We start from the raw sequence: 12,354 nt of genomic DNA, 5'->3' as shown, positions 1-12,354 counted from the left end.
ATGGAGTGCTTTTCCACCAAGTCTTGGGAACATATCCAGTGCTGCACACCAAAACTCCTCCAAAGTCTTGCTTTCAAATTGCATTTCAAGAGTTCGATTTGTCCGCAAATCAATAAGATCTTCCTTCAGCTCTTCATCATCTGACATTTTCTCCAAATTATAGGAATATGGATTCATGATCCATTCTTCTGAAATCTTCAGGTCTCCAGCAGCAAAATATCCATCAAACGATTCTGACAGCATTTCCAAATGAGCCACAATTTCTTCACACATAGGAGGAGTTATGGATCCAGCATCATCAACCATCTCTTCTGGTGAAGGAAAATTTGAGAGACTGCCTCTTTCCATCCTTCGATGCCAAAGATGTAACTTTGCTTTGAAGGAATTCAACTTTTCACAAGCCTTCAATATGTTTATCCCTTTTCATTGAAGAGAAATACTCAGGTTATTCATACGAGTGAAAATGTCAGCTAAGTAAGCCAGCATTTGGGAGAATTCCTGTGATTCCAATGCCCCAACCTGATCACATTCACGCTCCTCCAAAAAACTTTGATTTCTTCCCGCAGTTCAAAGAAGCGGGTTAAAGCTTGTCCTCGTGACAACCAATGGACTTCTGTGTAGAAAAGCAAAACTGAATGCTTACAACCCAGATCCTCCCAAAATGATTTGAAGATGCGATGGTTCAAAGCTCTCCCCCTGATCCAGTTGATGATCTTTACACAAGTATCAAGGACTTTCTTCAAATTTGGAGGCAATGTTTTTGATGCCAAAGCATGCCGATGAAGAAAACAATGGGTAACTTGCAAGTCTGGAATCTCCTTTTTCATCAAAGCAGAAAATCAAAATTTATTTCCAAGCATTGCAGGTGCCCTGTCAGTGCACACAGAACCAATGACTTTGATATCTAAATCATGTTTGGCAAAGAAGTCTTTCACCAGCTGCATCACATCCTTTGCAGTTGTGTTTTTTGGCAGATCTTTACAAAACAGGAAATCTTTCTTCACAGCACCATCATTGACATACCTCACTAATGTGATGACTTGAGTACAACTGGAGACGTCATTTGACTCATCCAACTGAATAGAGATTTTAAAAGGACTATATCTGACATCTGAGATGACTTGGTCCAAAATATCTTCACTCAAATCACTGATTGTAGGCGTAATGTGTAGGCAAAATGATGTACAATGATTACGTCAGATGTTGCGTTATAATGATTTTAAAAGCAATACTCTGACAATCAGTTACTTTACTTGTATGTTAATTGTGTTATTCTCTCCTTTTGATTAAATATTCGTAAACGAGATTACTATCTCTGCAACACAACCACCTACTACCACTTCTCAAGGCACACTGGCAGCTGGCTGAGTGATGACTCATGACTCGTCACTCAAGGATACAAGTCACTCTTTGTGGCACCCCCTGGAATTCCATCTCGCACCCCCAGGGGGTGTGGGCACCCCAGGTTGGGAACCCCTGTTATAAGTGAAGAAGATAAAGGAGGAAGTGTTTTTTTTGTAAATTGAAACCAGCCCATCTATTCTCACCTCACTCAACTATATCATATTGTTTGCAGTCTTACTTATACTGTTTGGGGCCTTACTCAACTATATCATACTGTTTGGGACCTTACTCAACTATATCATACTGTTTGGGACCTTACTCAACTACATCATACTGTTTGGGGCCTTACTCAACTGTATCATACTGTTTGGGGCCTTCCTCAACTATATCGTACTGTTTGCGGCCTTACTCAACTATATCATACTGTTTGGGACCTTACTCAACTATATCATACTGTTTGGGGCCTTACTCAACTATATCATACTGTTTGGGGCCTTACTCAACTATATCATACTGTTTGGGGCCTAACTCAACTATATCATACTGTTTGGGGCCTTACTCAACTATATCATACTGTTTGGGGCCATACTCAATTATATCATACTGTTTGGGGCCTTCCTCAACTATATCGTACTGTTTGGGACCTTACTCAACTATATCGTACTGTTTGGGACCTTACTCAACTATATCATACTGTTTGGGGCCTTACTCAACTATATCATACTGTTTGGGACCTTACTCAACTATATCATACTGTTTGGGGCCTTACTCAACTGTATCATACTGTTTGGGGCCTTCCTCAACTATATCGTACTGTTTGCGGCCTTACTCAACTATATCGTACTGTTTGGGACCTTACTCAACTATATCATACTGTTTGGGGCCTTACTCAACTATATCATACTGTTTGGGGCCTTACTCAACTATATCATACTGTTTGGGGCCTTACTCAACTATATCATACTGTTTAGGGCCTTACTCAACTATATCATACTTTTTGGGGCCTTACTCAACTATATCATACTGTTTGGGACCTTACTCAATTATATCATACTGTTTGGGACCTTACTCAACTATATCATACTGTTTGGGGCCATACTCAATTATATCATACTGTTTGGGGCCTTACTCAACTATATCATACTGTTTGGGGCCTTCCTCAACTATATCGTACTGTTTGCGGCCTTACTCAACTATATCATACTGTTTGGGACCTTACTCAACTATATCATACTGTTTGGGGCCTTACTCAACTATATTATACTGTTTGGGGCCTTACTCAACTATATCATACTGTTTGGGGCCTTACTCAACTATATCATACTGTTTGGGGCCTTACTCAACTATATCATACTGTTTGGGGCCTTACTCAATTATATCATACTGTTTGGGGCCATACTCAATTATATCATACTGTTTGGGGCCTTCCTCAACTATATCGTACTGTTTGGGACCTTACTCAACTATATCGTACTGTTTGGGGCCTTACTCAACTATATCATACTGTTTGGGGCCTTACTCAACTATATCATACTGTTTGGGGCCTTACTCAACTATATCATACTGTTTGGGACCTTACTCAATTATATCATACTGTTTGGGACCTTACTCAACTATATCGTACTGTTTGGGGCCTTACTCAACTATATCATACTGTTTGGGGCCTTACTCAACTATATCATACTGTTTGGGGCCTTACTCAACTATATCATACTGTTTGGGACCTTACTCAATTATATCATACTGTTTGGGGCCTTACTCAACTGTATCGAACTGTTTGCGACATTACTCAACGACAGTATATCATACTGTTTGTCACCTTATTCAACTGTCATACTGTTTGCGGCCTTACTCAACAATATCATGCTCTTTGCGGCCTTACTCAACTCTATCAAAGACCCTCCCGTAGACCCCCTCAATGTGCACAGAATTTGATAAGGTCAATACACCTTCATCAAATATGAAGCTTGTGACTAAGTTTTATCAAAATCGTGTGTTTGGTTCAAGTGATAATGACTGAAGTGTTTACTGACTCACTCACTCATCTATGGACACTGCACATTGCTCGATCATATAAACTCACTGGACTAAAGTCCAGGTGAGCTGAGAACGACTTAATAAATTAGTACTCTGGCGAGAAGTGACATTCTCTCTTTGTCGAGCATTTTTAACCAATTTGCATGAAAAGGACTGGCTGGTTTATAACAGCTGTAACAGATTATTAACCTGCACTCGTGAAGCAAAAAACGGTGGTAAGCGATTGATCCCGTACGTGCATATGTACGTACGTACAAACGTACGTGTCTCCATTTTGTTATTCCTTTTTCTCTGGAACCACTTGTTGGTTTGACACAATTTTCACCATGGCTGAAACTGCTTACATAGAATGTTTTAATGATAATCATGATGTCATAGGTCACATGGCATGGCAGTCATGTTGGAAAAAGAAACGTTGGACCACCGTATCTCTGAAACCTCTCCATAGAAAAAATTGAAACTTGGCACCTGTCAAGGCCTCCCCATGGGGAATATGTATGATTTTCATCTCCACCACATAAGGTGGCTGGAGGTTATGTTTTCTTGTCTGTCTGTCTGTCTGTCTGTCTGTCTGTCTGTCTGTCTGTCTGTCTGTCTGTCTGTCTGTTACTTGCAAAAATCGAAGATTTTTCAAGTATATTGGTTGGTCTTGTGCATTATTCTGTCTGTCTGTCTGTCTGTTTGCTGGTATGTCAGTCGCCCACAGGTCACAATTTTCAACTGATCTTCATGAAACTTCACCACATGGTAGAGTTCCTCATAAGCAAGAAGGCTCTTGTTTTTGAGTTCACAAGGTCAAAATAGGCCAAAGGACAACAATTTTTTCAACTTTCTAAATCCTCAATTTTCATCTGATTGACTAGAAATTTGAACAGGATTTGCATATCAGGTCACTGAATTCAACCACGAAATTAAAGTCAACATTGGCCAAAAGGTCAACATTGGCCGAATTCGTAAAATTGCCAATTTTCATCCTGTTGACTTGAAATTTGAAGAGGATTTATATTTCAACTCACTGAATTCAATCAGCCAATTATTTTTGAGGACAACATCAGCCACAAAGTCGACATAGGCCAAAAAGTCGACGTAGGCCAAATTTATAAAATCCGATTGACTTGATACGAATTTGTTTTCTTCTCCGTAACTACACACGCGATTTCGATGAAGCTTGACCACAACCCTGATCACCCATGATGTACCAAAGTTTGTTCATGGCATTAAAAAAAACAATTGGGGTTCAAGGGGGGTTATGGGGTGTTGCCACTCAAAATAGGTATTTTCTTTCTTCTCAGAAACTACACACAAAATTCCGATGAAACTTGACCACAACCTTCATCACCCAAAATGTACCAATGTTTGTTCACAGCATTCAAAAAAAGATCGGGGTCTGAGGGTGTCTTTGGAGGGAGTTTACTGGGGAGGGAGGTTGCCCCCCAAAATAAGTATTTGCTTTCTTCTCAGAAACTACATAAACATTTTTGATGAAACTTGACCATAACCTTCATCACTCATGATATAACAAAATTTGTTCATGGCATTACAAAAAGTGGGGTCTAACGGGTTCAACAGTGAGGTTTGCAGCACAAAATTGGTATTTTCTCTCATCTCAGAAACTGCACATACAATTTTGATGAAATTAACCATAACCTTCATCACCCATGATGTACTAAAGTTTGTTCACTGCATTAAAAAAATAAATCCATACGTATTTAATTTCTTCTCCATTAAATATTTTGTGGGTTATCCATGCCTACCAGTGGTTCCCTGGTTTTCTTTTCCAGGTGAGCGCCCAGGGGTATTGCCCTTATTTTTTTATGATGTCATGGGTGCCTTCGTTATGACATCATAATTGCATATATTGAACGCTACATTAATTTTTTTGTATATATTGTATATATTTTGTATATATTGAATGCTACGCTACATATATATATATATATATATATATATATATATATATATATATATATATATATATATATATATATATATATATATATATATATATATATATATATATATATATATATATCTTCTTCTTCTTCCTTCGGCTGCTCCCGTTAGGGGTCGCCACAGCGGATCATCCGTGTGATCCGCATAGTGATTTGGCACATGTTTTACGCCGGATGCCCTTCCTGACGCAACCCTGGTCGCCTCTTACGACACAGGGATATGGTACACCTATTTTAACCGGGGTATACACCAGCCCAGTACACTGGTACTCACTTCGCCGACCTCGGAAGGATGACAGGCTGAGTCAACCCCCTGGTGTATTAATTCAGTGGCCGAACGGGGCTTGAACTCAGGACCTTTTGGATCCCAAGCCGCTGCCCTAACCACTGCGCCAACACCAGGTATATATATATATATATATATATATATATATATATATATATATATATATATATATATATATATATATATATATATATATATATATATATATATATATATATATATATATATATATATATATATATATATATATATATATATATATATATATATATATATATATAGATATAGATATAGATATAGATATAGATATAGATATAGATATAGATATAGATATAGATATAGATATAGATATAGATATAGATATATATATATATATATATATATATATATATATATATATATATATATATATATATATATATATATATATATATATATATATCTCTGACGAGTATGAAAAGTTTTGAGGGTCATCTAGGGATAAATTGGTCAACATAAAAAAATTATTATGTCATTGGTCACGTGTTTCGGAAGATGTATGTATATATATATATATATATATATATATATATATATATATATATATATATATATATATATATATATATATATATATATATATTCGGGGGTCTGGGTGGTTAAGTTAATCCCCCACCCCCATACCTAATTGTGGCGGACGGGCAGTTAAAACTGGCCAGCCCGGATAGCTGAGCGGTTTTCCTTTGGAGGTGGACACATGATCTTCAGAGATCATCGCACGCGCGTGAGTGGCATTGGCGGCACTGGTGGAGCGACGGAAGCACAAATGGATGTTCAGCATTCGGGTTTTATACTCGAACCCCACGACAAATACACGGACAAAGCAACTTAAAATAAACGTGGGGATTTAATGACAATCAAAATATTTACAAGGGTAATTCAAAATGTAATAATAATAACGTGAAGTAAATAAAGTCTAAAGGTGAGGTGCCTCCACACACAGACTCTAATACAGACAAGGGGAAACAAAAGAAAAGCAAATCCTCCCTTTATTCTGGCACTTATCCTGGTCCAGAGATGGTCTTTATGGAACTTTGGAATTGAGGCGCTTCGTCCTGCATGGGTAGACGCACCCAAAAATGGCGCCGAGCCACTCTCCCGCAGCGGGAAACATATGTAAGGTAATTCGTGAGCACTGTTCAATGTCAAGGCTCAGAGATTGCCGTGCAGCTTCCTCGTCAATCGCACTTGCCGATACGCGCTCTGCAGAATGGCGTCTGCTCCCTTTGGTGACATACACAAGGCTTCGAGGTCAGTCTCTCACAATCAGCCAAGAGTCAATGGCCAGCATCTTGCTCCACCACGCGAGCTAATTCACAGCACGACACGAGAATAACGCAGCCGTTTTGTCGTGCCGAGAGGAGAGCAAAGCAAGATCCTCCATCCCAGCCACCTTCCTCTCATTACTACCACTGCGAACTTCACCATTCTTCCACCTCTGGGCGTGGCTTGCTGGCACGAAACCCGGGAAGGCGGGGCCTCTGCCTGCTCGGCACGCCTGGCTCGCTTGTTGTTATGGTGGTTGTGGTTATAAAATGCAACTCCTTCATGGCTGGCTTGTAAATGCAAAAATGTGGGAATAGGTCACGGGGGCATTCACACACCACATCTGCATGTGCACAACATCCAACAAGAACCCCAACACTCACACAGCCAACACCTCATCATGCCCAACACAGACACGAAACCAGCCGTCTTTGTGCTCTGGAAACACAAAAACAACAAGCGCACACACGTGCTCACCCATACACATACAACACCAGATTACGTTTAAGTAAAAACAAAAACGAGCAGAGTACCCCATCGATTATGTGATTTGACATTTATTTTGCTTTTACAAAAAAAAAAAAAAAACACCTCCATTTGACCTCGAGCTCCAGCACCTCATCAGAAATGAGAGGTCATATCGAAATAAAAACCGGACACGTGCTGAGGCTCGGGGTCTATTGTGCCCGAGGAAGCTGGCTGTGAAGCTGGTGAAATGTCACCTGAGACCTGGTTTGCTCTTGCCTTTTTGCTCAAATTAGAGGAGTCGATTTAGTTTTTACTTTTGATTGCAAGTGCCTTTTTCTTCCTTAAAAAAAAAAATTAGATGTATATGTATATATATTTTTAAAACCTTCAAAAATCTTCTCCGAAATGGCTGAACAGATCGAGGAGAAACGTTACAGTTATGACCGCTTATGCATGAGGAACATAAAGTTCCCCATCTATGACATCATCGATCACATGTTTTGGCAACCATATTGGATTTATCCTAAAAAAACCTTTAAAAATATTATTCTCCAGAATGGCTGAACAGATCCTGGGGAAACCATGCACATGTTCCGCAAGCCTTGGGGATACCAGAATGTTCATGAATAATTAATTGGTAGGCCACATGATTTGGCAGCCATATTGTGTTGAAGGAGGATATTTTAAAAGTTCTCTCTCTTGAACCACTTCATCAATCGGTGTGAACCTTCAAAATTATGATCTAGTCGTGATGGGAAATATATGTTTTAAATTTCAACCTGATCGGACACATGGTCTGGCAGCCAGGATTATTCATTTTTTTTGAATCTGCATTCTTTTTTATTTTTTGAATAAGGCTCACTTGGCTGTGCCTAGATTGGTTTGAGGGTAGAGGAGTAGCAGCTGAAACCCAAGTCCTATCCAGATTCCTCACGGTGACGTCATCTTTGCTTCTTCGGGTTCCCTCTGATGACTCCAATGCTGTACCTGTTTTATTTTGTCTTCCATTTGATTTTAATTCAATTTTTTTGCGTACAAATTTGCTGACAGAAGAGTTGGCTCGCACCAAGTCCTCCTCAAGACTGGGCTGGGTAAGGATTCTAGGAATCTAGTTAACATCGAGATTACAATGGGATCTGATGGGGTCTGTTGTTTGAAAGCATTATGCAAGGTCTATTCATTAATTTGATAGCCGATCATAGTTGAGGCATTTTAGAAGTACCCTTATAGAAAGATAAACGATAACAGTGATTGGCAGGTTGTCTTTTGGACACATGCATAGCAAGGAAATTATTTCCTCGTACAAGCCTTTGTGCTTTTTATCATTGTAGTTCTTGTTCGAGTAGCTTGGGGAATATTAATCCTGCCAAATTACGTCTTTAGTTTGAAAAAAAATATGTCGAGCATGGAAGTTGAAGGAATAACAATAAAACATTGTTCTGGTTTCTATTTTCATTCGATTTCATAATAAATTTCATTCGTTTTATGGTGTTGTGCCACAAAAAATGTTAATTTTGTTTGCTTTCTCATCTTCACAAATGATCCTGATTTGTAAAGGTACCGCAAATGAAACAAATTTTCATTTCATCTGTCAATCCTCCCCTTACTTTTTTTCTGTACTCGATGGGGGTTGTCTCCTCAGGTTGGAGGACACTTAACTATGCTGTACTTTTTGTCGGTGTACAGGAAGAGGATTGTTGAGAGCTGCAAGTGTACAGCTGATGGACATCCCTTCACGCTCTCTCCTGGTGCCTGTGGCTCGAGGATCAGACCCCGTTTATCCATTCTTGGTTCGCTACACTGGGGAACATGTTCAAGGGAACAGTGAGTTTACACGTTTACATCTATTGTTATGCTGTTGACTCTCAGTTCTCATTAGAGTTTTTTTTTTTTCCTATTTCTCTGCTTGGTTTTAATATTCACTCATTTATTGGACAGCTATGTGAGTCCTGGTGCTCAAGTAATCTGTGTCGTAAAACCACACAATTGGCCATGTGGTCGAACTGTCATTCATTAAGACAAACTGCTTGGCTTTACGCCTGCCAAATGAACTTCATCACCTGAAAATCAAAATACGGGTCTGTTAACCACCATGGAAAGCAAGGTGTTGCTTGACATTTGAAGTGTCGGCCCTTCATCAGAGCACCAAAGTCTTTGTTGCTGTGATGAAGGGCTAATGCTCAAAACATCAGTCGCACCACGCTTCCCAAAGTGTTTTACTCATTGATTTTCAGTTCATAAAATCCATTGTTTAACTTGTCCAATACAAACTGGCAATGGCCTCAGTGAAGGCTAGTATTTTTTCATTTGCTCATACCTGTCTTATGCAGCAACTCTCTTTCATCATTTCACTTCTAGTTGACATCCTCACAAATGTTTCAGCCATGTACTCGAGCCCACTTCAATGTCCTGTCAGAAAATATCAATTACCATTAGAACCCTGGATTCCACAGCATTCTGTTGTGCAAGATATGATGTAGCAGCTCAAGCTCACTGTGAAATTCAATACTCCAAGGTACTGTGGATGAATTTCTCATACACGATTATAAGCTGGAGTGTCAAATAAGCCACTTGGTTCGGCAAAGTAATACCTGGTTCTAGGGGCTACAGTAGAGAAGTGATCAGCCCCAGACATGTCATGACGTATTGTAAGGCCAAAGAACTCTAACTCTACCACACTTCTGCCAAAAGTTAGTCGTGAAAATGAATTGCAAACTTATGATGTAGCATCCTCGAAGCATGTCATGGAAGATTACAGGTGGCTTACTGGAGTCTTCTCTTGTTCATCTTCGCAGACAGGGATACAGCTGCAGTCTGCCTGTCTTTAACAAGAGTAACTGCTGGCACAGGTTCACTTCATCTGCAAAGTGCCATCAGGCTTTCCGAGAGTGGCAGAGAGATAATTTTTGGAAAACGAAAATCAGATATATCCCATTACATTGCTTTGAAGGACGTCTTGGGCAATATGCTGCCTTTTTGCATGGTGGAGAGAGCACGGTTTAGTGTTTGACACTGTCATATGTAAAGTATTTGTGTAGTGAAACTTCCATTACTACCTTTCGAGGTTCAGAACACACTTTTATTGTTCAGAGTGTCGAAAGTGGAATGGCCAGGATGTAAATAAGTTTTTTTTTTTGTATACCTTGTCGAGGCTCGTGTGAGAGCTAACACACAACGCAGAGCAAGGGGGGCATGAGACAAGAGGGGACAGAGTAGGAAGGACAAAACAGTGGGGAGCAGAGACATTAGGAGGGATGGGACGGGGAACATGGGGAATAGAAGATGGACATTACAAGTTGGTTTTCTTATCCAGTATTATGGACGTGGAGAAAAGGTATGATTTGAAGTCTATTGTAGTTATTGATTATATTACCTTGATAAGGTATGGTGACTGGTTTGTGGTAGATATATTGTTGTGGTTGAGGAAATTCACAAACCACCATTCAGGTCCCGTAGGTGAGATATCTCTGTAAGTACATGTGTAGTTAGCCCCAAACCCGTTGTTTAGAGGGAATAAATGTGATTCATTTGGGCTGCGACCCTTTAAGATAGCCGTTTTTCTGTTCTATCTTTATTTTGAACCAACCACGTCTCAACCGCCATCACACAACAACCACCAACCGCAACACCGCTTCACAACAACAACGCCAACAGCCACGACCTTTACCTTCACAGCACACCATCCCGCAACCATCGCATCACCGCCATTCCAAGTGTCACCGTGGCCAGGGACCGCCACTTTAGACCCTCCACCACCTTCGCCTCTCCTTCTGCGGCCATTCCCGCACCGCTTGTGGGCGCCGAGCGTCAGGCTGTCCTGGCCTCGTGCGGGGCGCGTGCTGAGCAGCGGGCGCAAAAAGCGGCCTTTCCGAGGAGAAGTCGGATCAGGAATGATACACGCCCACTTCTGATCCGTCCAATCAGCAAGCGCGGGGCGGTTGGGCCCCGCCTCCAGGCGCGTTGGAGTAGAATCGATATATGCAAATTCGAGGATCAGGGGAGGTTCACGCCCACTTTTCCTCCGTCCAATGGCCGAGCATGGCTCCGCCCCCGAGCTCATCCTGATCCGGAAATTTGCATATGGGCTCTCCTGCCGTACTATAAAGCGCCGAGCGCGGGGCGAATTCAGTCAGTTTTTGGGCTCGGGCGAGTTGGAGAGGTGTGGCGGCGGCGGAGTTTGGCAGCAGCAGTCAAGACGGGTCTGGAGGAGAGTCAGTCTGTCGGGGTTCGGAGTCTGTCGGGGAGCTGCAGAGAGGGGAAGCCGGGAACGCGGTCGAGGTCGCAGTGGAGTCGCTCGTCGCGGGACCCAAGCAAGCCAGCTATCCTCTTTCCCCAGAGCATCAACAATTCCCCCTCTTTCCCCCCCGCGCTGAGATAGTGCGGAAAGGGGGCCCCGTTCCCACCCCATTCCAAGCAGTGCCAACGAAACCCGCGGAGGAGTGCGGAGTCGGGGCACCGCCGCCACATTTACGGCTCATCACAAGACGGGTAGGCTCCGCCCGGTCTCGCGCCCACAGGCCCGTCTGCCCCCTTGTCGTTGAGGGTGGCCCTTTTCTTTTGCTTTTGAGTATATGTGTTGTCGGCGCCGTCTGTAAAGTAAAACTGTGTAAGTGTTGCCGTGTGCTCGCGTAGTCGGTAGTAGATCTGCATTGTTGTGTTTCTTTTGCAATTGCTTTTGGTGCATAATTGTTGTAATTGTATATGTGTGCTTTCCGTGTGCCGCGGAATAAATGTGCCTTATGTTGAACTGTTTTTCCCGTTTCGCTTCGTCTTTTCTTTAATTGAATCTCCATCTTACTTCACGTAAAGGGTTGGTAGTGGGCTAAATACGCCCGATAATTAATCGGAACCGTCGAGGTTGACGATAACACCACTCGGTTATCCCGATAGTACGGAACGGGTCGCTTAAAGTGGCCCGAGTCCGGAGTCGACCTGCGGCGAGGTGCGATCGCCCGGTCTACC

The 12,354-nt window shown here is 41.5% G+C and overlaps 1 protein-coding gene across 1 annotated transcript in view; it reads left to right on the top strand.

The window, feature by feature from the left end:
- HECTD4 (HECT domain E3 ubiquitin protein ligase 4) overlaps nt 1-12,354 on the top strand; it is a 525,771-nt gene that overhangs the window by 430,282 nt on the left and 83,135 nt on the right. Inside the window, exon 50 of the mRNA XM_085880170.1 lies at nt 9,079-9,216. Within this exon, the coding sequence (XP_085736296.1) occupies nt 9,079-9,216 (138 nt within the window). The remainder of the gene's footprint in view (nt 1-9,078; nt 9,217-12,354) is intronic.

The sequence above is a fragment of the Eptatretus burgeri genome, chromosome 4 (assembly GCF_056783735.1).
Source record: "Eptatretus burgeri isolate ZD-2024b chromosome 4, Ebu_testis_v1, whole genome shotgun sequence".
Lineage (NCBI taxonomy): Eukaryota > Metazoa > Chordata > Myxini > Myxiniformes > Myxinidae > Eptatretus > Eptatretus burgeri.
This window is presented reverse-complemented; position numbering and strand designations above follow the sequence as displayed.